We start from the raw sequence: 27,406 nt of genomic DNA, 5'->3' as shown, positions 1-27,406 counted from the left end.
GCTGTAATTCTGTTCCAAGAGAAATGATGTGTCAATATTGAAAATCCAAAAGGATGGATTTCAAATCTTATGGACTTTTAAGCATCTGAGGGATTCCTGGGTACTAAACATTAAATAATAAAATTCTATGCCTCCTTTAGAAAGAATGGCACTGCCCCATTTGTTAGGAAATGGAAAGACTTGGAAAAAATTATATTTAGTGAAGTAAGCCAGGCCCAAAGAAACATAGGTCCCATGGTTTCCCTTTTTTGCAATAACTAATATATGTCTGAGACAAGCAGAAACGGTCAGATAAGTTGATGTTAGGCAAAATGAACCCCAAGACAAGGACACGAGTGGTTTTTTTCTTTCTTGCTATTGTTTCTATGGTATTTATAAGGTACCGTGTGTTTTTGTTGCTTTGTATGTCTCTCCCACATGGTATAATCCTTGCTTTCACTGTATTTGATATTGGCATAATTTGGGGAAGGAAGGGAAAAAAACCAATTGTTTAAATAGGGATACAGGTTGACCCATTGCAATAATGAGATGTACAAGATGCTATGTCAAAAAACGAACTTTACAATTAGGGTGGGGGAGTGTAGTTGTGGAGATGGAAGGGAAGGGATGGTTGGGGAAATACAAAGGAGGAGGCATCAATGCTTGATTAGAAATGTACTCATTACCTTGCTGTGTAACTGTAACTCCTCTGTACAGTATTTTTACAATTAAAAACTTATTTAAAATTTTTTTAAACGTGAATGTTTGAAAAACTGTTTCAGCTCTCTTAGTTTCTTAGGAATGTGCACTGGACTTAATTATTAATTTTGACTAAAAAGGTTTATAGTTGGCCTTATGATTAATAATGGAAGTAGAGCCAAATGGTAGCTTTCAAATATTAACATAGAATTTATTCACTGTTAAACAAACTGATAAAGCAAGAAAGGAGAACTAGATAATTTAGCTGTCTTACAAGAATGAATGAAAAGAAATCAGACTACATTTGGGTTTCTTTTTTTGTTTTGTTTTTTGGTCTGTCGTGGGGGACTGAACTCTGGGTCCTCTTCAGCTCAAGGCTAGCACCCTATCACTTGAGCCACAGTGATACTTGGACCTGGCTTTTTTTCTGTGTATGTGTGCTAAGGAATCAAACCCAGGGCCTCAGGCATACGAAGCAAGCACTCTACCACTGAGCCAACTTCCCAGCCTGGACTACATTTGGTTTTAATTGGATTGTTAATGTTTTCCTAACAACCTGTTTGCAATGCTCTTAGTGCTTTCTCCTGTCTCTATGGGCCATATTCCCATGGCTACTAAGGCAGATTGGATTTTTCTCCAACTTAAGTAGAGATTTTTCAACATGAGTAACCATGGACTCCTCTGTTTATTAACTTGGTTACAGATTTGGAAAATAGTATAAATATGGAACTTATCATTTGAAAATCTTCCCGCTAAACAAGAAATCATAGCACCCCTATTCCAAAGGTACCATGAGCTTTGTGGACCCACTTTTCAAAGACAAAAAAAAAAACCAAAGCTGTTTGTTCACCCGACTGATGATGGCTCTCCATGGATAGAAAGTTGATGCAATCAATTAGAGAAAAATCTCAAGCAAAGGTATATTCCTAGACTTCTAGGAGTCATATCATGTTAGTGTACAATATAATATTCATTTTAAATTTTTTTCTCTAAGAGTAATTGTAAACCACTAATAGAAAGATACAATTAACTGCCGGCAGTGTAAGTATAATAAATTCTATCATTTGTTACATTTCTTGAGATCTTAATAAATAAGCCTTGAATAAATATATCTTTCCAGATGCTACAATTTAGGAAAGGAATGCCTAGGATGATATTAATTCAAACATTAGAGTGTTTTTATGTTGGATATTAAGCAAAATATGAGTAAGAAGTCATTCAAAAGTAGCATAATTTGGGTGCTATGAAATTTTGGGAAGCTAAAAATTAGAAACCAAATGGCCAAGTATATGTATTTCTATTGGAATTAGAGACTGAGGCACAGGAGTGGAACTTAGAAACGCATAGTACTGGAGAGAATATTTCTGCTGAGAGATATTTGACATAAAGTGCTTATTTCTGTATCTAGCATAAACTACAAGTTCTCTAACTCCAGAACACTAGCTTGTAAAGAAAGCCATGGAAGAAACAAAATACAGTGTGAAGATCAAAAGATGCATTTCTGACTTATAATTAGGGTATATTTGGTTATATAAATGACATTACAAGGATATTTAGGAATTCGGAAATCATATTTGGAGCTCAAGAAAATCCTACTCAAAGCAAGTGCATATGTGAAGAAATAAATGAATTCACAACAACAAGAAAATGGAAACACTTAGCTCTTTCCAAATCCAATCACTTTCTCTCATTTTGTATAACTTTGATATGATTTATTTGCTTTAAATAAAAAAGAAAGCCATGTATTTACTATTAATAAATGCATACTATTAGTTTCCAAAAAATGGAAATAAATGAATTCAAACAGCTATCAACACCAGAGACATCAGCAAGAAAATAACTGTCTCGAATTTGCAAATTGGAAAGATGACAAGTAAAACATGTATGCAGCAATAAGGTCAGTTGTGAGAGAATTATATTAATATCGCATAGTTTAAAATGCCCATTTTAGACAGACACAGTGGGCCATACCTGTAATCTCAAGTATTCAAAAGGCTGAGATGGAGAGAATTGTATGTAAAGTGAAGGGCAGAAAGTTAGCCAAAGTCCATCTCAACAAATAAGCTGATAGACTGGTAAAGGCCTCATTACAAGCTATGTAGGAAACATGGTGCCTAGGAGAAAATACAAGATCACACGTCATCAGAAGAAAACACTAAAACATAAATGTGCTGAGAGACATGTGTCTAGTGGTGTTTCACTTGAGGTGATGCCTGCTTACCAAGTGCATTATCTCAACCACCAATATGGAGCATGGAGCATGGAGCATGGTGGCTCTCACCAGCAATCTTAGTTACTCAGGAGGTCATGATCTGAGGATCTTCAAAGGCAGACCTAACAGTAATTCCATGAGACTCTTAAATCCAATGAATGGGAAAAATGCTAGAATAAGAGGTTTGGTTTCAGCCAAAGTTCTACGTCCAGCATTTTACTGGTTCATTGGAACTAAATCTCATAGATTTTCCTGCCCTGGCTGTCTTTGAACTGCCATAATTAAGACTACAAACTCCTGAATTGCTAGGATTGTAGGCTTTAGACACCACTAGTATACACTTCAACATCTTAACCAATATATAAAGAGTTTGTAGAATGAAACTCACATGGCTTGTAATATACTTGCATTTTATAAATGATGGAATTTCAAGGGAAATATAAATAGGCTACATAAAATTCAAGATTCAGCTTATGCTGATGAACAATTCGTATCACAAAGTATTAGCAGTCATTAAGAAAACAGCAACAAAGATAAAACCTCTTGTGTCCCCATTGTGGGGTTAATTTTGCTTACCATCATCTTATATGGTCATATGTACATAGCTTTTGACCTCTTCTGCTTGTCCTAGACATATACCAGTCATTACAGATAAGGGGAAACCATGGGATCTATGTTTCTTTGAGTCTGGCTTACTTCACTTAATACAATTTTTTCCAAGTCTTTCCATTTCCTAACAAATGGGGCAATGTCATTCTTTCTGATGGAGGCATAGAATTCCATTGTGTATATATACCACATTTTCTTGATCCATTCATCTACTGAGGGGCATCTGGGTTGGTTCCATATCTTAGCTATGGTAAATAATGTTGCAATAAACATAGTTGTACTTGTAGCTTCAGTATGGCCTTGTTTGTGATTGTTTGGGTAAATGCTTAAAAGTGGGATTGCTGGGTCATAGGGGAGCTCTTATAATGTACTATGTAATATTTTTGTTTCTTTTCTATGTTCTTCCCCCATGGTACAACCCCTGTTGTCACTGTATTTGATTCTGGTGCCCTACATCTTGTATATACATTTTTCTAATTTGAGGAGGGGATGGGAAATAACAAAATGGTGAAATAAGGATACAGGATAACCCATTGTAACAATGAGATGTACAAGACAGTATGTTGAAAACAAACTTTACAATTTTGGGGGCAGGTGGAGAGGGGAGGGAGAAGTTGGGGAGGTGGGGAGGAAAGGAATGGTAGGAGAAATATAAAGGAGGGTGTAACAATGCTCAATAAGAAATGGACTCATGACTGGGAAGGTGGCTCAGTGGTAGAATGCTTGCCTAGCATGCATGAAGCCCTGGGTTCAATTCCTCTGTACCACATACACAGAAAATGCCAGAAGTGGCACTGTGGCTCAAATAGTAGAATGCCAAGCCTTGAGCAAAAGAAGCTGAGGAACAGAGGCCAGGCCCTGAGTTCATGCCCCGGGACTGACAAAAAAAAAAAGAAAGAAAGAAAGAAAGAAATGGACTCATTACCTTGCTCATGTAACTGTAAACTCTTCTGTACAGTATCTTTACAATTAAAAAAATATATTAAAAAAAAAAACAAACAAAGTATTAGCAGTCAAAACCAGGCACAGATGGCTCAAACCTATAATCTAGCAACTCAGGAAGCTAAGTTCTGAGGATCACAGTTCAAAGCCAGTATAGGTAGGAAAGTCCATAAGATTCTTATCTCCAATTAACCACCAAAAACTGAAAGTAGAGCTGTGACTCAACTGGAGAGTGCTAACCTTAAAAAATGAAGCTCAGGGACAATATCCAGGCCATGAGTTCAAGCCCATGACCTGCACAAAAGAAAAACCTAGCAGTCAGTTTTGTTTGAGAAAAAAATAAACTGAGGAACAAAACATGTTTTCAATGGTACAACACTTAGCATGCACAAGAACTTGGGATCAATATCTAGCACTACAAGAAATAGAAACCCAGAAACAAGAAATTAAATAAGATTTTGGAGTAATACTAATTGGAAATAACAGCGAGAGGTAACAATGTAAGAGACGATAACAGGAAGGAAGGGAAAAAATGGGGATTCTGAGGGGCAAAGGGGACTGAAGGGCATTGCATACAAACATAAAATCAGCCTTATGAATACCACCAAATACTTGGAAAAGAGATGGGAATAAAGGGAAGAAGTGGTAATATGGTGGAGGAGATGACTATGTTGAAAATGCACTGTGTACACTTACATTTCCCAATTATCAACACATGCTAATTGAAAAACAAAATTTTATATATTATACAATATAAAATATATATGTATGCTATATATTTTATATGTCCATTTTATATGATGTACATATATAATATAAAACACATAGCACAATATGACATAAACATGCTATTTTATGTTATGATATACTATATATATTATTGATTCACAAAATAATTCTATAATGTATATGTAAAATGTTGTAATATATGTTGCAATAGTTATTTTAACATACTATAATATTGTATATTTGAATTTTAGAATGATATGGATACTTGAATTTCTAATTCTCTCTTGAAATGACAACTATGAATTATTCAGCCTAACCTCCTGGTCTAATTAATAACATGCGTAAATGGAATATTTAAATGCATGTGACATTATTTCCATAAGTTTTCTTGCTCAGTTAATTACCATTCCACCCACATATCTGGATTTTCAGTGCAGACTGAGTAGAAGTCAGGAGTCCATGATGAGAAATCACACCGTCACAACGTTCCTCCTCCTGGGGCTGACTGATGACCCACAACTAATGGTTGTTGTTTTCATCTTTCTGTGTCTCACCTACATATTGAGCATAATTGGAAACCTCATGATCATCTCTCTCACCATCGTGGATCCACAACTCAAAACTGCCATGTACTATTTCCTACAAAATTTCTCCTTCTTAGAAATCTCATTCACATCTGCTTGTATTCCCAGATACTTGTACAGCCTATCGACAGGGGACAACACAATCACCTATAATAGTTGCATCACTGAAATTTTTTTTATTGATCTTTTTGCTGTAACAGAATTCTTTCTACTGGCCACCATGTCCTATGACCGCTATGTGGCCATCTGCAAACCCCTGCATTATGTGAGCATCATGAACAGCAGGGTCTGTAGGAGACTAGTCCTTTGTTGCTGGGCAGTTGGCTTGTTGATCATACTCCCACCATTTACCCTGGACCTAAAGCTGGAATTCTGTGACTCCAAAGTTATTAACCATTTTTTCTGTGATGTATACCCTCTCCTGAAAATCTCATGCTCAGAAACATGGCTCATAGAGCAGATGGTCATAGTTTGTGCTGTGTTAACTTTTGTCATGACCCTATTATGTGTGGTTCTATCTTACATGTACATCATTAAGACCATTCTACAGTTCCCTTCTGCCAAGCAAAGAAAAAAGGCCTTTTCCACCTGCTCTTCCCATATGATTGTGATTTCCATCACCTATGGCAGCTGCATCTTCATCTATGTGAAGCCTTCAGCCCAGGATTCGATGGCAATCAACAAGGGTGTGTCCATCCTTACCACCTCCATCGCTCCTATGCTAAACCCCTTCATTTACACCTTGAGAAACAAGCAGGTAAAACAGGCCTTCAATAACACACTCAAAAGAATTTCACTGTTTTTAAGGAAGCAAGGAACTTAACCAATGTAAAACAAAACTTTAGGTAAGTTTTGATCAAAAGAGCATGGCTTCCATGCATGTATCTCTGAATTTGTACCTCAGGCTTTTCTTAGTAATTTCAAAGTGACTCTAAAAGAAAACACAAAACACAAAGAAACAACAGAATGACTGTACATATCAAGGAGACCTGGCAAAAATCACTAATAACATGAAACAAAATCAATAAACACATCATGTATTTTGATTTGGGTAATTATGCTTATAGGAAAATATTCTTAATACTCGACTCTACTTCAGGCATTGAGGACAGAATACAAAACCCATAAAACTCTGGTGCTTCTTCCATCCCTGACATTTTATTTGCTTTAATTTTGTTGTAAAGGTGATGTAGAGAAAAGTTTACACTTACATAAGTCAGGTAATTAGCACATTTCCTTTTGATAGTGTCACCTTCACCTTCATTGTCTCCCAATTTTTCCCCTCCCAACTTCCCTCCCCAACAAGTTGCAGAGTTATTTTCCAATATAGTCTACTATGTTTCACTCCTGAATTGATTCACCTTTTGTCCCACTGTTTCTGTGTTTCCCCTTCTCCTCCCCAAATCAGATAAACTTATATACAAGACAAAAGCTTCAGAAATCAAAAACAGTTATAGAAGGGAATAAACCAAAGAAAAAGGAAAGGAAAAGGAAAAAAAGAAGTGGGAACAGTACAATAAAAAATATTGCTTCCATTTCTTGGAGTTCATTTTGCTAAACATCATTCTATAAGATCATATACACATAACTATTAAGCCCTTGTGATCCTCTCCTAAAAATGTCCTTCTTTAGTGTCACTGTGTTAATGTTTAGACAAATGTTTCATTAGTCATGTCTAAGTGTAATGATTTGTCTTTTGCTATCCATTGGGTTTACTTATACATTTATAGGCACATTCTAATTATTACAAATGAGGAACACCATGTAGCCTATGTTTCTTTGGATCTAGTTTACTTTTCTCAATATAATTTTTTCCAAGTCTTTCCATTTCCTTACAAATCGGTCAATGTCATTCATTCTTATGGAAACATAAAATTCCATTGTGTATATATACCACATTTTCTTGATTCAGTCCTCTGCTGAGGGGCATCTAGGTCGATTCCATATCTTGACTGTGATAAACAATGCTGCAATGAACATGGTTTTGCTGGTGGCTTTAGTGTAGCATGGTTTGTGGTCAACTGGATAGATGACCAGGAGTGAGATGCTGGGTCATAGGGAGGCTCTTTGTCTAGTCTTTTTAGGAACCTCCACAATGCTTTCCAGAGTGGTTGAACATTACATTCTCACCAACAGTGTTCCTTAGCATTTCCTTTTGGCCACATCCCTACCAAATTTATTATTGGTAGTTTTCTTGATAATGGTCATTCTAACTGGAGTGAAATGGAATCTCAATGTTGTTTGGATTTGCATTTATTTTATGGCCAGAGATGCTGAACATCTCTTCATGTTTCTATTGGCCATTCTTATTTCTTCCTAAGCAAAGTCTCTTTTTAAGTCTTTAGACCATTTATTAATTGGATTGTTGTTTCTTTGAGGATTTGTTTTTGGGAGGTTTAATTTTCTGAGCTCTGAGTATATTTTACACATGAGGCCCTTTTCGGATACATTGCTACTAAAGACCTTCTCCCATTCTTGGGCTTTCTATTTGTCCTGCTAGCTATGTCCTTTGCCATGCAGAAACTCATCTGTTTGATGCAATCCCATTTATCCAATCTTTCTTTGATTTGTTGTGATTCTGGATCTTTTGAAGTTTTAACCTGTGCCAAGGAGCTTTAGTGTTTCCCCTATCCCTTCCTGTAATATTTTCAGGGTCTCTGATCTTACATTGAGGTCTTTGATCCATTTGAAATTGATTCTAATGCAGGGTGATATATAAGGATCTAACTTCAGCTTTCTGAATGTGTATAGCCAATTCTGCCAACACTATTTGTTGGAGAGTCTGTCTTTTTCTATCTTGTGTTTTTTGCTCCCTTATTAAATATTGAGTGGTTTGGTTCTGTGGGTTCATTTCTGGGTCTTCTATTCTATTCCATTGGTCCTATACTTGTGCCAATACCAATCTATTTTTATTAGTACAGCTTTGTAATACAGTTTGAAGCTTCATATTGATATTCCTCCAGCACTGTTCTTCCTGGTAAGGATTGTTCTGCTATTATTCCATATGAATTTGGGGGTTGCTTCTTCTATATTGCTAAAGAATGTTGTTGTCACTTTGATGGGTATTTCAATGAATTTGTAGATAGCTGTGGGCAGTATTTCCATTGTGATTATGTTAATCCTTTAATCCATAAACACGGGAGGTTTTTCCACTTTCTACACTCTGCTTTAATTTCCTTTTTCAGATTTTTCATCATAGATGTCCTTCAATCTTTAGATAAGATAATTCCTAGGTATTTTTGAGGCTATTAGAAATGGAACTCCTGTATTTATTTGTCTTATTCTTCTCATTGTTGGCATATAGAAAAGCTACTAGTTTTATGCGTTAATTTTTAGACCTTGCTACTTTGCCAAAGTTTCAGATCAGCTCAAGTAACTTTCATTCCTCACATTTTAGTGAGATTGCATCTTACCCCAGTTAGATTAGCCAATATTGTAAAATCAAACAACAACAAATGTTGGCAGTGATATGGGTAAAAGGAACCCTAGTGCACTGCTGGTGGGAATGTAAACTAGTACAACCACTCTGGATGGCAAGAAAGTGGACTAGATTTGTTTTCATTACATTCTTAATGTTTTCTTAACAACTGTTTGCAATTTTCCTGGTGCTTTCTCCGGTCTCTATGGGCCATGTTCCCATGACTCTGAGGCAGATTGGCTTTTTCCCCAAGTTCATCAGAGATTTTTCAGCATGAGTTACCATGGACTCCTTTTTTATTAACTTGGTTACAGATTTGGAAAATAGTATAAACACGGAAATTAGAGGATCTTCTCGCTAAACAAAGAAATCACAACACACATTATTCCAAAGGTACCACAGCTCTGTGGACTCACTTCTCAATGATAGAAAGAAAACCAAAGCTGTTTCCTGGCCTGATTCATGTTGGCTCTAAAAGGATGGAGAGAAAGCTAATGTAATCAATTTGAGAGAGAAATCTTAAGCACAAGATGAATTACTAGGGTACCTGAACTCCTATTATGTTAATGTTCAATATAATATTCAATTTAAACTTTTTCTTTAAGAATATTTGTAATCCACTAAAAGAAAGATACAGTAAACTAACAGAAATGTAAGTATAATAAATTCTATCATTTATTATATTTTTAGACCTGAATAAATAAGTTTTTAAAAAAATAGATCTTCTCAGATTGTTAGAATTTAGGAAAGGAATTCTTAAGATGATATTAACTCAAACACTATTTTTAGACTATTTTATGCTGAATAGTAAATAGGCATTGATACAACTATATTAAGCAAAAAATGAGTAAGAAGTCATCCAAAAGTAGCATAATTTGAGTGCTGTGAAACTTCAAGAAATTAAAAGCTAGAAACTGATGGCCATATACATGTATTTCTAGTGGAATTAGAGGCTGAAGCACAGGAGTGGAAGGTAGAAACACAGAGTATTGGAGAAATATTTCTGCAAACCCATAATTGATATAAAGTGCTTATTTCTTTAGCATAAACTACAGGTTATCTAGGTACACCAAATAGTTTACAAAGAACACATGGGAGAAACAAAATAGTGTGATGAGCAAAAGTTTTTGACTTATGCTTAGGGTACATTTGATTGTATGATTGCCATTATGTGGACATTTGGGAAATTGGAAATCATATTTGGAGTTCCAGAAAATGCTACCAAGAGCAAGTGCATGTGTTAAGAGATAAATAAATTCAAACTGCTATCAACACAAGAGACATCAACAAGAAAGTAAGTGTCTTGAAATTACAAATTGGTGACAGTTAAATCATGTATGCAGCAATAAGGTAAGTTGTGAGAGAATTATGTCTCTGTTGTGTATTTTAAAATACCCATTCTACACAGACATGATGACTCACACCTGTAATTACAGATGTTCAGAAGGCTGAAATCAAGAAAATTGTAGCTTAAGGTGAAGGGCAGAAAATTAGCCCAAGTCCATCTCAACAAATAAACTGATATATTGGTGAATGCCTCTATTCCAAGCTAGGAAATATAACACCCAGGAAAAAATACAAACTCCATGGAGGTAAAGAAGAAAAAACTGAAACAAAAAAACTGCTGACAAGCCAGGTGCTAGTTCACGCCTATAATCCTAGCTATTCAGGAGGCTGAGATCTAGCATCACAGTTCAAAGACAGCCTGAGCAGGAAAGTCTGTGAGACTTGCCTCTCCGATTAACTACCAGAAAACTGGAAGTTACACTGTAGTTCAAAGTAGTAGAGCTCTAGCCTTGAGCAAAATAGCTCAGGGATAATATCCAAGCCCTGAGTTCAAGACCCATGACCAACAAAACAAAGTTTTGAGGTCATGGGTCAAGTGATCTATCATTTGATGTGGTACCTGCTTACCAAGTACAGCACCTCTACCACCAAAACAAACCTGAGGACCAGCGGCTCACACCTGTAAACCTAGCTATTCAGGAGGCCAAGATCTGATTATCTGGGTTCAAAGTTAGACCAAACAGGAATTCCATGACACTCTTAACTCCAATTAGCCAGCAAATTGCTGCAAGTATAGGTTTGATTCAAGCGATAGAGTACCAGCCTTGAGTGAAAAAGTTATGGAAAGATAAATTTTCATCATTTTCACTTTAAAATCATAGAGAAAACACACAATCTCAGTGAAGATCAAATATATGTTAACCAACAAAAAGAAAAACCCTTGTAGACCAAGACAATAGAAATAGTTAATAGTTTCTTATCCACTTTCAGCCAGGTACTATTATAAGCATCTTATATGTTCACTAACTTTTTAGCATAATATAGGTATGAAGGATAATTTTCCTTCCATTATAAAATAGTGAAACAGTAACAACATAAACAAAATGGGATCATGAGAAATAAAAAAGTGAAATCAATCTGTACTTGTGGAAATGTTATTCAATATCTGCTTAAGCATGTTTAAGTTTAATACATTAAAAAGAGATTAAATGTAGTATTTGGGGCTTAGGGAAATGAATTACAGCATTTTAAAGTAGGTACCAAACTTAAACAAGCAGAAAACTAAAATCAAATGTAGTGGGTTTTGTCAGGAGTATGTTTTATGCCAAAACTAACATCCTATACCATAAATTGTATTGTCCTCACAATATTCAATTCCTTCAGTACCAAAACAGGAAAAAAGTAGAACTGCAATTTTAAGATTAAAATGATGAGGGAAAACTAGAGGGATACTAAAGAAAAACATTATAAAGAAAACATAAATTTTTATAATTTATTGACTAGACCTCAACAACTTGTGTGTGTGTGTGTGTGTGTGTGTGTGTGTGTGTGTGTGTGTGTGTGTGTGTGTGTGTGTGTGTGTGCTACTCTTGGGGCTTAAACTCAGGGTCTGAACATTGTCCCTGAACTTTTTTGGTCAAAGTTGATGCTCTACCATTTGAGGCACAGCTCCACTTTTGGTGGTTAACTGGAGATAATAAATAATCTTACAGACCTCCCTGTCCAGGCTGGCTTTAAACTCCCATCCTCAAGATAAAACCTCATGTTCATCAAAAAACCAAACAATCCCACTCCTGAGTATCTATCCAGTGACCACAAACCAGGTTATACTAATGCCACACTCACAACCATGTTCATTGCAGCATTGTTTACCCTAGCCAAGATATGGAATCAACCCAGATGCCCCCCAGTGGATGAATGGATCAGGAAAATGTAGTATATATACACAATGGAATTCTATGCTTCCATCAGAAAAAAAAGTGACATTGTCCCATTTGTAAGGAAATAGAAAGACTTGGAAAAAATTATATTAAGCAAAGTAAGACAGACCCAAAGAAACATAGGTTGCATGGTTTCTCTAATTTCTAATAATTAAAATGTGCCTAAAATTACAAGTAAATGGACAGCAAAAGAAATAATTACAATTGGACATGATCAATCAATTAAATATCAGCATAAGAAAAAGGATATTCCTAGGAGAGGATCATAGGAGCTCAATAGCTATGTGCATATGACCACATAAAATGATGCTTATCAAAGTGAACTCCAAAAAATGGAAACAAGAGGTTTTTCTATTGTATGGCTTGAAGTTATTTCTTTTTTCTCTTTCTTTTATTTCTTTTGGTATATCCCCTGTTGTCACTGTTTTTAATTTCTGTATGCTTTGTCTTGGATTTAAATTTATATGATTTGGGGAAGGAAAGGGGAAGCACAGAAACAGTGGGATAAAGGGAGAATGAAGTCAACAAGGATACTCACTAGATATTATGTTGGAAATAAATTTACAACTTGGATGAAAGGAAGGGGGTGGAGGAAGTGTTCAAAAAGAAATGCGCTCATTGTCTTAGTTACGTAACTGTGGCCCCCTCTGTAGATCACCTTTACAATAAAATTTAAATTTAAAAAAAATATGACAACCTCCTGAATTGAAAGGATTTCAGGTGTTAGTCACCTGCACTAGTCTAAATCTCAAATATTCACCAATAAAGAGTTTATAAAGTGAAACTCAAACTGTGTGCGATGTACTTGAACTCTATGAATGACAAAACTTCAAGGAAAACATAAATAGGCTAAATCTTGTACTTACAGCAATTACTCATCATTTATTGCCTTCTACATTTCTCCACAGCCAGAGGCAAACAATAATATTCTTTCTGCTGTTCTTGGTCAGTGGATACAAAGTTTCAGTTGGACAAGAGAAATAAGTTTTGACATCTACTCAACAGTAAGTTGAATGTACTCATAGACAATCTCTCACACATTACAAAACAGCTAAGACAGTAAATTCAAATCCTTCATCCAAAATGAAGAAAGAAAAATGATCTGGTTGCTTTAACCATTCTACACCACATGCATACATCAAAATTATACAGTTAGGAGTTGCTGAGTAAAACTGATGTCAATAAGAATATATGTATGTTAAATGAATTTCAAACTTCATAATACTTGTAAGATAAATTTATTTAATACATGATATTCTCATAAAATAGATCCTGCTTTAATTCTGTTCTGGGAGAAATGATATGTCAAAAATTGAAATCCAAAAGGATGGATTTCAAATCATATAGACTACTAAGAGTCTGAGAGATTTGGGGGTATTAAACTTTAAATATCAAAAATGTGAATGCATGAAAAAATGTGTATCAGACCTCTTATAGAATGCTTAGTTTTTAAACTTAGGAATGTATGCTGCAATTAATTATTAAGTATGACTGAACAGGTTTTATAGTTAGTCTGATGAGTAAAACATAATGAAAGTATAACCAAATGGTAGTTTTGAAGTATTAACATGGAATTTATTCACTGTTAAACAAACTGATAAACAGGAAAGGATACCTAGAGACTTTTGCTGTCTTTCAACACAGGAATGAATGAAAAGAAATGGACTAGATTTGTTTGTCATTAGGTTCTTAATGTTTTCCTAAGAATCTGTTTGCAATGCTCCTGGTACTTTCTCCTGTCTCTACAGGCCGTGTTCCCACAGCTACTAAGGCAGATTGGATTTTCACCAAGTTCATTTAGTGGTTTTGTTCAACGTGAGTTACCATGGATTCCTTTGTTTTTTAACTCGGTTAAAGATTTGGCAAATAATATAAATATAAAACATAATTTGAAAATCTTCCTACTAAGCAAAACGAATCATAACACCTACTATTTCAAAGGAACTAAGAGCTCAGAGGATCCACTTTTCAATGATAGAAAGAAAGCCAAAGAGAGAGAAATCTCAAGCAAAGAGTGTATTCCTAAACTACTAGTAATCCTATCATGTTAGTGCTCAACATAATATTTATTTTGAAATTATAGCTTCAAGAATAATTGTAAACGTCTAATAGAAGGTTACAATTAATATAAATTCCTTCATTTGTTACATTTTGGGGGACTTGTCTTTTGAAAAAATAGATATTTCTAAATAATTTAGAAATATCATCTGAAGATGATATTAATTCAAACACCAGTTTAGAGTACTTTTATGTTGGATAGTATAAAGTCATTGATGCAATTATATTCAGCAAAAAATGAGTAGGAAGTCATTCAAAAGTAGCATAATTTGAGTGCTGTGAAACTTCAGGAAGCCAAAAATTAGAAGCCAATGGCAAAGTATGTGTATTTCTAGTGGAATTAGCAACTGAGGCACTGGAATAGAAGGTAGAAGCATAGAGCCTTGGAGGGAATATTTCTACAGATACACAATTGACATAAAGTACCTATATCTGCAGTTAGCATAAACTACAGGTTTTTTTTAGTTTGTATTTTCTTTTTTATTTTTTTATTGTGGAAATACTGTACAGAGGGGTTACAATTACATGGGCAAGATAATGAGTACATTTCTTATCAAGCATTGTAGCCTCCTCCTTTGTTTCCCCTTCCCATCCCTTCCCATCCTCGCCCCCGCTTCCCCTCACCCCATCTTTCCCTCCCCTCTCCCCCGCCACCAAAGTTGTAAAGTTCATTTTCGACATAACGACTTGTACATCTCATTGTTGCAATGAAACCACAGGTTTTCTAACTCCAGTACACTAGTTTGTAAAGAACACATGAGAGAAACAAAATACAGTTTCATTTCTGACTTATATTTAGGGTGCATTTGGTTATATGATTGATATTATGAGGAGATTTGAAATCATATTTGCAGTTCAAGAAAATACTACTCAAAGAAAGTGCATAAGGTAAGAAGTAAATCAATACAAGAGACATTAGCAAGGAAATAACTGTCTAGATATTACAAATTGGATGGGCTGGGAAGGTGGCTCAGTGGTAGAGCGCTTGCCTTGCATGCCTGAGGCCCTGGGTTCGATTCCTCAGCACCACATAAGCAAAAAGAAAAATAGCCGGAAGTGGCACTGTGGCTCAAGTGGTAGAGCGCTAAGTCTTGAGCCAAAGAGCTGAGGGACAGCGCCCAGGCCCAGAGTTCAGGCCCCACAACTGGACCAAAAAAAAAAAAAAAACAAATTGGAAAGATGACAGGTAAAACATGTGCATCAAAAAGGTAAGTTGTGAGAGAATTGTATTAATATTGCATAGTTTAAAGTGCTTATTCTAGACAGGATGGCTCTAGTCTCTAATCTCACATGTTCAGAAGGCAGAGATCAAGAGGATAGTATTTTAATCTGAAGGGCAGAAAGTTAGTGAGAGAAGGTCTCAACAAATAAACTGGTGTATTGATTTATGCCTCTATTTCAAGCAATGTAGGAAACATAGCACCCAGGAAACAATACCAGACCTAGTGGTGAGGGGAGAAAATAACTCAAAAAGGTGCTGAGAGTCATGGGTCAAGTAGTGTTTCACTTGAGGTGGTGCCTGCTTACCAAGTACAGCATCTCAAACACCAATACTGAGCACCAGTGACTCCCACCTGCAATCCTAGCATCTCAGGAAGCCACAATCTGAGGATCTTAGTTCAAAGTCAGACCAAACAGGAAATCTATTGGACTCTTAATTCCAATGAACTGGAAAAATACAGTAAATGGAGGTTTGGTTTGAGCCAAAGCTCTGCTTTTGGCTTTTTGTTGGCTGATTGGAAATAAGAGACTGACAAACTTACCTTGTCTTTGAACTGCCACCCTTTAGACTGCAACCTCCTGAATTGCTAGGATTGTAGGCTTCAGACACCAGCACTAGTCTAGACCTCAACATCTTAACCAATACATAAAAAGTTTTTAGAATGAAACTGAAATTATTTGTAATATACTTGATTTTTTATTGTGAAAATACCGTACAGAGGGGTTACAATTACATGGGCAAGGTAATGAGTGCATTTCTTATCAAGCATTGTAGCCTCCTCCTTTGTTTCCCCTTACCGTCCCTTCTCATCTTCTCCTTTCTTGCCCCCACTCAAAGTTGTAAAGTTCATTGTCGACATAACGTCTTGTACATCTCATTGTTGCAGTGGGTCCACCTGTATCCCTATTTAATCAATTGGTTTTTTCCCTTCCCCTCCACAAATTATACCAACATCAAATACAGTGAAAACAGGGGTTATACCGTCAGGGAGGGAAATACAAAGCAACAAAGAAATATATTATAAATATGTTAGAAACCAGACCAAGAAAGAAAAAAGATTTGAGTCCTTATCTTGGGGTTCATTTCCCTAACATCAACTTATCTAACCTTTTCTGCTTGACTCAGACATATACTAGTTATTGCAAATAAGGGAAACCATGAGACCTATGTTTCTTTGGACCTTAATATAATTTTTGCCAAGTCTTTCCATTTTCTAACAAATGGGGCAATGTCATTCTTTCTGATGGAGGCATAGAATTCCATTGTGTATATATACCACATTTTCTTGATCCATTCATCTACTGAGGGGCATCTGGGTTGGTTCCATATCTTAGCTATGGTAAATAAGGCTGCAATAAACATAGTTGTGCTATGAGCTTTAGTATGGTCTTGTTTGTGATCATTTGGGTAAATGCCCAAAAGTGGGATTGCTGGGTCATAGGGGAGCTCCATGTGGAGACTTTTGAGGAACCCGCATACTACTTTCCAAAGTAGTTGAACAAGTTTAGAATGGCTATAATCAAGAACTCTATACTTGAATTTTATGAATGGTAAAATTTCATGCAAAAGATATATAGGCTAAAGAAAATCCCAAATTCAGCTGTTAAGCATTCAGCCTCTTTGTTACAAAGAACACTTCAAATCACAAAAACATTAGCAGTCAAGTCAGGCACAGATGTTTCAGACCTACAATCTAACAACTCAAGAAGTTGGGCTCTGAGGATCACAGTACAAAGCCAGCCCCAATCAGGAAAGTCATTGAGACTCATCTCCAATTAACCACCAAAACACTGAAAGTAGAACTGTGGCTCAAGTGGACAGTGCTAGTTTTAAGCAAAAATGATCAGAGACAATGCCCAGGCCCTGAGTTTAATCCCCAGGACCCACACAAAAGAAAAAACTAGCAGCCAGTTTTGTTTGGGGAAAAAACAAATTGAGGAGCGAAATATGTCTTCAGTGGTACAGCACTTAACATGCACAAGAACTTGGATTCACTCTCTACCACCACAAGAAAAGAAAAACCCAGAAACAAGAAATTAAATAAGATTTTGAAGCCATAGTAATGGGAAATAAATAAAAGAGGTGACTATCTAGGAAATGATCACCAGAAAGAGGAAAACAGGGGGATTCTGAGGAACAAAGGGGACCGAAGGGCATTGCACATGACATAACACCAGCCTGATGAATCCCACCAAATTCTTTGAAAAAAGAGGAAAAACAGGGAAGAAATGGGAATAAAGTAGAGGAAGTGAAATGTTTAAAAATTTCAGGTTGACCCATTGTAACAATGAGATGTACAAGACACTATGTTGAAAATGAACCTTACAACTTCAGGTGTGGGGGGGGGAGGATGGTGGGAGGGAGGAGTAGGGGAGGTGGGGAGGGAGGAGTTGGGGAAGGAGGTAAGGGATGGTAAGGGAAAAACAAAGGAGGGGGTAACAATGCTTGATAGGAAATGTACTCATTACCTTGCTCATGTAACTGTAACCCCTCTGTACAGTATTTTTACAATAAAAAATGAACAAAAAACACAATTACATGTACTGTACAAAATAAAATATATATGTATATTATATTATCTATACATGTAATACATACATATTATGTAGTAAATACATAACACATATAGTATAATATGTAATATTATGTATTGTATTATTATATAATATATATGTGTTAGTATGTTAAAAATAATAGTATAATTAATATGTAATGTGTTATAATATCCATAATATGTAGCATTATGTATTTAAACTGTGGAATATGATATAGATACTTGAATTTTTAATTCTACCTTGCAATGATAACTATGAATTATAAACCTTAAACTACTACTATAACTGATAAGTATAATAGAATGTTTTACTTCATGTGATGATCTTTTCATAGTTTTCTTGCTCTATTAATTACTATTCCACCAAAATATCTGAATTTGCAGTGCAGACTGAGTAGAAGTCAGGAGTGGATGATGAGAAATCACACCGTCACAACGTTCCTCCTCCAGGGCCTGACTGATGACCCACAACTGAAGGCTGTGCTCCTCATCTTTCTGTGTCTCACCTACATGCTGAGTGTCACCGGAAACCTCACGATCATCTCTCTCACTATAGTGGATCCACAACTGAAAACTGCCATGTACTATTTCCTACAAAATTTCTCCTTCTTAGAAGTCTCATTCACATCTGCTTGTATGCCAAGATACCTGTACAACCTATCAACAGGAGACAACACAATCACCTATAACAGTTGCATCACTGAAATATTTTTTACAGATCTATTTGGTGTAACTGAATTCTTTCTGCTGGCCACCATGTCCTATGACCGCTATGTGGCCATCTGCAAACCCCTGCATTATGTGACCATCATGAACAGCAGGGTCTGTAGGAGACTTGTTCTTTGTTGTTGGGCAGCCGGCTTGTTGATCATACTCCCGCCATTCACCCTGGGCCTAAGCTTGGAATTCTGTGACTCTAATGTCATTGACCATTTTTTCTGTGATGCATACCCCCTCCTGAAGATCTCATGCTCACAAACATGGCTCATAGAGCAGATAGTCATAGTCAGTGCAGTGCTAACCTTTGTCATGACCCTATTATGTGTAGTTCTATCTTACATGTACATCATTAAGACCATTCTACAGTTCCCTTCTGCCAAGCAAAGGAAAAAGGCCTTTTCCACCTGCTCTTCCCACATGATTGTGATTTCCATCACCTATGGCAGCTGCATCTTTATCTATGTGAAGCCTTCAGCCAAGGATTCGATGGCTGTCAACAAGGGTGTGGTTGTCCTTACTACCTCCATTGCTCCTATGCTGAACCCCTTCATTTACACCTTGAGAAACAAGCAGGTGAAACAGGCCTTCAGTAACACAGTCAAAAGAATTTCATTGTTGTTAAAGAACTAAGGAAATTCACCAATGTAAAATAATAACTTTAGGTAAAGTTTTGATGTAAAGATCATTAGTTCCTCTGCATTTATCTTTGGATTTTGACCACATCCTTTCCTAGCAATTCCAAGATGACTCAGAAAACAAACAAACAAAAATGCACAATACACATACTCAAGGAAATAACAGGATGGCCTTGCCTATGGATAATCCTTGGCAAAACCACAAATAAAGTGAAACAAAACATGTATAAACTCAACATGTATTTTGATTTCAGTAATTACACTTATTGAAGAATATTTTTAATAACAGAACCTATTTCTGGCACTGAGAATAGAACCAAAAACCCATAAATCTCTGGTTCCATCCCTCACATTTTAGTGAGATTCCATCTCACCCAAGACAGATTGAATGAAATCATGAATTGAATAACAAGAAATATGGTCACGGATGTGGGGGAACAGGAACCCTATTGCACTGTTTGTAGGAATGTAAACTAGCACAACCACTGTCAATGGCGGAATGAAGGTTCCTCAAAAAATAAATATGTATGTTCCCTAAAATCCAGACATAACACGCCTCGGCATCTACCCAGAACACCACAGGATACCATAAAGATACTTGCACATCCATGTTCATTGCTGCAATATTCACAATAGCCAAGTGTAGAAAGAACCCAAATGCCCTACAATATATAAGTGGATCCAAAACATATGGTACCTATACATATGTAATTTAACACAACCTTTAGAAAGAATAATGTCATGTCATTTGAAGGGAAATGAGTGGACCTAGAACAAATCATGTTAAGTGAGGTAAGGCAAGCTCAGAGAGACAAATGGCAAATAATTTCTCTCATATGTGGAGACTAGATCTAAAATATACAAGGACATGATAAATCATACAAGACTGTAGGCATTCACACATAATGTGATCAAAGGAGGATGCTCTTAGGAGAGGAACATAAAGGCGCAACACCTATGTGCATCTGCTCATACAAAATAATATTTACCAAAATGACCTCAATGAAATTTAAACAAGAGGTTTCTTTGGTATTGCCACTGCTGTTTTCTCTTCCTTTTTTCTTGTTTCTTTGTTTATATGCCTTTTGGAGTATAATAAGAGACATAGAAATGGAGGCACAGGGGTAAAAAAAATTCAGCAGTAAAACTCACTGGACACTTCTTAGACCCTGTCTTAATCATATGTACACTATTAACATATTGTATAAATTTTTTGGGTGGGGGAGTCCGATCGTGGGGCCTGAACTCTGGCCTGGGCACTGTCCCTCAGCTCTTTAGCTCAAGGCTAGCGCTCTACCACTTGAGCCACAGTGAAACTTCCGGCTTTTTTCTTTTTGCTTATGTGGTGCTGAGGAATCAAACCCAGGGCCTCAGGCATGCAAGGCAAGCACTCTACCACTGAGCCACCTTCCCAGCCCATGTATATCTTAAGAAAAGGAAGCAAAGTGGTGGTGGCTCATACCTGTAAGCCTAACTACTCATGAGGCTGAGATCTGAGGATCATGGTTTGAAGGGAGCGCTGGGAAGAATATCTATGAGACTCTTACCACCAATAATTACTCAGAAAAAGCCAGAAGTGCCACTGTGGCTCAAGTGGTAGAACGTTAGCTTAGAGCTCAAGGAAGCTCAGGGACAGAGCTCAGGCCCTGAGTTCAAGCCCCAGGACCATCAAAAAATACACAAAAATATTTTATTAATATGTAAAATAGAGGCAACAAAGTTGAAATAAACCTAAACAGCTACTATACTTGATAATATGCATAAATACAATATTTTAATGCATATGATAGTATATTCAGTTATTTTGCTCTGGTAATTATCACTCCACACTAATATCTGAATTTTCAGTGCAGACTGAGTAGAAGTCAGGAGTCCATGATGAGAAATCACATGATTACAACTTTCTCCCTCCAGGGCCTGACTGATGACCCACAACTGAAGGTTGTAGTTTTCATCTTTCTATGTCTCGCTTACATACCGAGTGTGACTGGAAACCTCTCAATCATCTCTCTCATCGTCATGGATCCACAACTCAAAACTGCCATGTACTATTTCCTACAAAATTTCTACTTCTTAGAAGTCTCCTTCTTGTCTGCTTGTATGCCCAGATACTTGTACGGCCTATCAACAGGTACAACAAAATCACATATAACAATTGTGCCATTCAACTTTTTTTATGGATCTTTTTGCTGTAACTGTTCTTTTTTGTTCATTTTTTTTCTGTGATGCATACTCCTTCCTGAAGATCTCATACTCAGAAACATGGGTCATAGAGCAGATAGTCATAGTGCAGTATTAACTTTTATCATAACCCTATTATGTGTAGTTCTATCTTACAAGTATATCATTAAGACCATTCTACAATTGCCTTCTGCCAAGCAAAGGAAAAAGGCCTTTTCCACCTGTTCTTCCCACATGATTGTGATTTCCATCAGCTATGGCAGCTGCATCTTCATCTATGTGAAGTCTTCAGCCAAGGATTCGATGGCTGTCAACGAGGGTGTGTCAGTCCTTACTGTATTTGATTCCAGTGTCCTATATCTTGTATATACATTTTTCTAATTTGGGGAAGGGAAGGGAAATAACAAAATGCTAAAATAAGGATACAGGATAACCCATTGTAACAATGAAATGTACAAGACACTAAGTTGAAAATAAACTTTACAACTTTGCCAGGGGTGGCGGGGAGGATGGAGAGATGGAGGGGAGGAAAAGGATGGTAGGGGAAAAACAAAGAAGGAGATAACAATGCTTGATAGGAGATGGACTCATTACCTTGTTCATGTAACTATAACCCTTCTGTAGAGTATCTTTACAACAAAAATATATATTAAAAAAGAAAAAATATTAACATGGAATTTATTCACTGCTAAACAATCTGATAAATCAAGAAAGGAGACATAGATAAATAAGCTGTCATAAGACATAATGAATGAAAAAAAGTAGACTAGATTTGTTTTCATTAGTTTATTAATGTTTTCCTAACCATCTGTTTGCAATGCTTCTAGTGCAGTCCTGTCTCTACAGGCTGTATTCCCATAGCTGCTAAGTCAGATTGGGCTTTTCCCCAAGTTCATTAAGTGGTTTTCCAATGTGAGTTACCATGGACTCATTTGTTTATCAACTTGGTCACAGATTTGGCAAACAATATAAACAGAAATTAAAATTAGCGAATATTCCCTGTAAGCAAGAGAAATCATAATGTTATTCCAAAGGTGCTCTAAGTTCTGTGGACCCACTTTTCAATGATAGAAAGAAAACCAAAGTTATTTGCTCATCTGATAGATGATGGCTCTTCATGGATGGAGAGAAACGACATAATCAACTATGGAGAGAAGTCTCAAGCAAAGGGTATATGTCTAGGTTACTGGAAGTCATATTGTGTTAGGTTTCAACATAGTATTCATTTTAAAAAAATTTTTTCTATGAGAATAAGTATAAACCACTAATAAAAAGATACAATTAACTGCCAGAACTGTAAGTATAATAAATTCTCATTTGTTACATCAATTGAAACCTGAATAAATAAGCTTGAATAAATAGATATTTCTGGATTGTTACAATTTACAGAAATAATTGCTAAGATGATATTAATTCAAATATTATTTTAGACTTTTTTTTATTGTGAGAATACCATACAGAGGAGTTACAATTACATGGTATTTTAGACTGTTGTTCTGTTGGATAGTATATAGGTATTAATACAACTATATTAAGCAAAAAGTGAGTAAGAAGTTGTTCAAAAGTAACATAATTTGAGTGAAGTGAAACTTCAGGAAGTTAAAAATTATAAACCAATAGCCAAAAATGTATATTTCTAGTGGAATTAGAAACTGAAGCACAGGAGTAAAAGACAGAAGCACAGAACATTGGAGGGCATATTTCTGCAGACACATAATTGACATAAAGTGCTTATTTCCACATCTAGCACAAACTACCTGTTATTCAACTACAAAGTATTCGTTTGTAAAGAACACATGGGAGAAACAAAATACAGTATGATGAGTAAAAGTTTCTGATTTACACTTAAGGTGCTTACACTTACACATATGGTTATATGATTGACATTATGAGGATGTTTGGGAATTTGGAAATCACATTTGGAGTTCAAGAAAACACTTCAAAGCAAGTGCATATATTAAGAAATAAATGAGGCAAGGTGCCAGTGGCTCACACTTGTAATCCTAGCTACTTAGGAAGCTGAGAGATGAGGATCGCAGTTCAAAGCCAGCCCAGGCAGGAAACTCCATGAGACTCTTACCTCCAACCACCAGATTCCTATCTCTTATCATCAGAAAAACTGGAAGTGGCACTGTGGCTCATATGGCAGAGTGCTTGCCTTGAGCTTAAGAGCTCAGAGACAGCTCCCAGGCCCAAAGCTCAAACTCAAAGACAAAAAAAAAAAAGAAAAAAAAGAAAGGAAGGAAGGAAAGAAGGGAGGGAGGGAGGAGTAAAGAAAGAAAGAAAAATAGAAAGAAAGAAAAAGAGAGAGAGAAAGAAATTCAAACAGCTATCAACACAAGACATCAGCAAGAAAGTAAGTCTAGATATTACAAATTGAAAAGATGACAGGTAAAACATGTATGCAGCAATAAGATAAGTTGTGAGAGAATTGTATCAATATTGCATAATTTAAAATGTCCATTCTAGATAGACATGATGGCTCCCATCTCTAATCTCACATATTCAGAAGGTAGAGATCAAGAGGATTATATTTTAAGATGAAGGGCAGAAACATAGTCAGAGCCCTTCTGAATAAATAGATCCTTGTAATGGTGAATGCTTCTATTCCAAGCTATATAGAAAACATAGCACTCAGGAAAAAATACAAGACCTCATGGAGGAGAGAAAAACTAACACAAAAAAGTGCTGATAGTCATGAGTCAAGTGGTGTTTCCTTTGAGGCGGTGCCTTCTTACCAAGTACAACTCAAGCACCAATACTGGGCAGCAATTGCTCCCAACTGCAATGCTAACTACTCAGGAGGCCATGATCTAAGGATCTTTGCTCAAAGCCAGACCAAACAGGAAATCTATGAGGCTCTTAAACCCAATGAACCAGAAAAGGAGGTTTGGTTTGAGCCCAGACCCCTTCCAGATTTTTGCTGGTTAATTGGAAATAAGAATCAGAGAGACTTACTTCCCCTGTCTGTCTTTGAACTATCATTTTAAGATTACAACCTCCTGAAATTCTAGGATTGTAGGCTTTAGCCACCAGCACTAATGTAGACTTCAACATGTAATCAACAGATAAAGAGTTCGTTAAATGAAACTCAAACTACCTGTAATATATTTGAATTTTATGAATGACAAATACCAAGGGAAACACAAATAAGCTAAAGAAAAATAAGATTGAGAGTGAGGATTCAGCCTCTGTCTTACAAAGAACACCTCATATCACAAAAACATTGGCAGTCAAGCTAGGCACAGATGGCTCACACCTAAAATCTAGCAACTATAGAAGCTGAGTTCTGAATATCATAATTCAAAGCCAGTCCTGGAAGAAAAGTCACTGAGATTCTTATCTCCAATAAACCACCAAAACACAGGAAGTATAGCTGTGGGTCAAGTAGAGAGTACTAATGCAAAAAAGCTCAGGAAGAGGGAAGGGATGGTAGGGGAAAAACAAAGAAGGAAGTAATAATGCTGGATAAGAAATGTACTCATAGGAAATGTAACCCCTTTATACAGCATCTTTCCAATAAAAATATATATTAAAATAAAAAGCTCAGAAAAACTGCTCAGACCCTGAGTTCAAGTCCCAGGACACACACAAAAGAAAAAATTAGCATTGTTTTGTTTGAGAAAAAAGTAATTGAGGAGCTGAATATGTTTTCAGTGGTACAGCACTTAGCATGCACAAGTACTTGGGGCCAGTCCCTAACACCACAAGAAGAGAAACCCAAAAACAAAAAAAAATACTGAATAATATTTTGAAGTGAGAGCAAATGGAAATAAAAATCAGAGGTGAGTAGGAGTTGATCACCATGAGGAGAGGAAAAAAATGGAGATATTGAAGGGAAAAGGGGACTGAAGTGCATCACATATGAACATAAAGTCTGCATGATGAATCCCACCAAATGCTTGGAAAAAAGATGGGAAAAACAGAGAATAAATGTGAATACAATGAAGGGGATGAATGGGTTAAATATTCACTGTGCACATGAAAATTTTCATATTACTACCATATGCTAATTCAAAAACACAATTGTATGTATTTTATAATAAAAATATATAGCTATACTATACTGTACATGTAAATATAATATGTACATATTACATAATAAATATGTAACAAATACAGCATAATATAATATGTAATAAAATGTATTATTGGTTAAATGTGTTCATGTGTTATAAAATAATAATAAAACAATGTTATATGTTATATGTTACATATATATGCTTAAATTTTTTATTCTACCTTGAAATGTTAACTACTAATTGTAAATACTAAACTGATACTGTAATTGATAATATGTATGGAGTACAAAGTTTTAATGCAAATGACTTTACTTTCATGTTTTTGCTCTGTTGATTATTATTGCACCCAAATATCTGGATTTTCAGACTAAGTAGAAGTCAGGAGTGGATGATGAGAAATCACACCGTCACAACGTTCCTCCTCCAGGGCCTGACTGATGACCCACAACTGAGGGCTGTGCTCCTCATCTTTCTGTGTCTCACCTACATGCTGAGTGTAACCGGAAACCTCACCATCATCTCTCTCACCATCGTGGACCCACAACTCAAAACTGCCATGTACTATTTCCTACAAAAGTTCTCCTTCTTAGAAATCTCATTCACATCTGCTTGTATTCCCAGATACCTGTACAACCTATCAACAGGGGACAAGATAATCACCTATAACAGTTGCATCACTGAAATTTTTTTTACTGATCTTTTTGCTGTAACTGAATTCTTTCTGCTGGCCATCATGTCCTATGACCACTACGTGGCCATCTGCAAACCCCTGCATTATGTGACCATCATGAACAGCAGGGTCTGTAGGAGACTCGTCCTTTGTTGCTGGGCAGCTGGCTTGTTGATCGTATTCCCACCATTTAGCCTTATCCTACATCTGGAATTCTGTGACTCTAATGTCATCAACCATTTTATCTGTGATTCATACCCCCTCCTGAAGATCTCATGCTCACAAACTTGGCTCTTAGAGCATATGCTTATAGTCTGTGCTGTCTTAACCTTTGTCATGACCCTATTGTGTGTAGTTCTATCTTATATGTATATCATTAAGACCATTCTACAATTCCCTTCTGCCAAGCAAAGGAAAAAGGCCTTTTCCACCTGTTCTTCCCACATGATCGTGATTTCCATCACCTATGGCAGCTGCATCTTCATCTATGTGAAGCCTTCAGCCAAGGATTCCATGGCTGTCAACAAGGGTGTGACTGTCCTCAACACCTCCATTGCTCCTATGCTGAGCCCTTTCATTTACACCTTGAGAAACAAGCAGGTAAAACAGGCTTTTAATAACACAGTCAAAAGAATTTCATTGTTGTTAAGAAAGTAAGGAAATTCTCCAGTGTTTAAAAAAGTTGATGTTTTGATGGAAAATCATTGGTTTTTCGGCATGTATCTTTGGATTTTGACTTCATCCTTTCCTGTCAATTTCAAATGACTCAGAAAAAAAAAATCACACCCAGAATACATATAAACAAGAAAATAATAGAATGAATTCACCTATCAATGAAGCTTGGCAAAACCACAACTAGAGTGAAAAAAAAACAATAAATTCATCACGGATTTTGATTTGAGTACAAGTGCTTATTGGAGAATCTTCTTTTTTATTTTTTTTATT

General features: G+C 36.2%; 3 protein-coding genes and 1 pseudogene across 3 annotated transcripts; all 4 read left to right on the top strand.

The window, feature by feature from the left end:
- Window positions 1–5,632: 5,632 nt before the first annotated feature.
- LOC122124305 (olfactory receptor 6C2-like) lies at window positions 5,633–6,577 on the top strand. Its single transcript, XM_042699039.1, has one exon. The coding sequence runs from the start codon at window positions 5,633–5,635 to the stop codon at window positions 6,575–6,577; it is 945 nt and encodes a 314-aa protein (XP_042554973.1).
- A 12,070-nt stretch (window positions 6,578–18,647) lies between these two features.
- On the top strand, window positions 18,648–19,583 carry LOC122124218 (olfactory receptor 6C2-like). Its single transcript, XM_042698934.1, has one exon. It carries the CDS (start codon window positions 18,648–18,650, stop codon window positions 19,581–19,583), a length of 936 nt encoding a protein of 311 aa, XP_042554868.1.
- Window positions 19,584–21,466: 1,883 nt separating this feature from the next.
- LOC122124304 lies at window positions 21,467–23,558 on the top strand (annotated as a pseudogene).
- A 2,624-nt stretch (window positions 23,559–26,182) lies between these two features.
- Window positions 26,183–27,118, top strand: LOC122124232 (olfactory receptor 6C2-like). The gene has a single exon (XM_042698961.1). It carries the CDS (start codon window positions 26,183–26,185, stop codon window positions 27,116–27,118), a length of 936 nt encoding a protein of 311 aa, XP_042554895.1.
- The last annotated feature ends 288 nt before the right edge of the window (window positions 27,119–27,406 follow it).

This window comes from Dipodomys spectabilis, unplaced genomic scaffold (genome assembly GCF_019054845.1).
Source record: "Dipodomys spectabilis isolate Male_0828 unplaced genomic scaffold, ASM1905484v1 ptg000234l, whole genome shotgun sequence".
NCBI lineage: Eukaryota > Metazoa > Chordata > Mammalia > Rodentia > Heteromyidae > Dipodomys > Dipodomys spectabilis.
The sequence above is the reverse complement of the archived record's forward strand: the minus strand, read 5'-3'. Positions and strand labels throughout refer to the sequence as shown.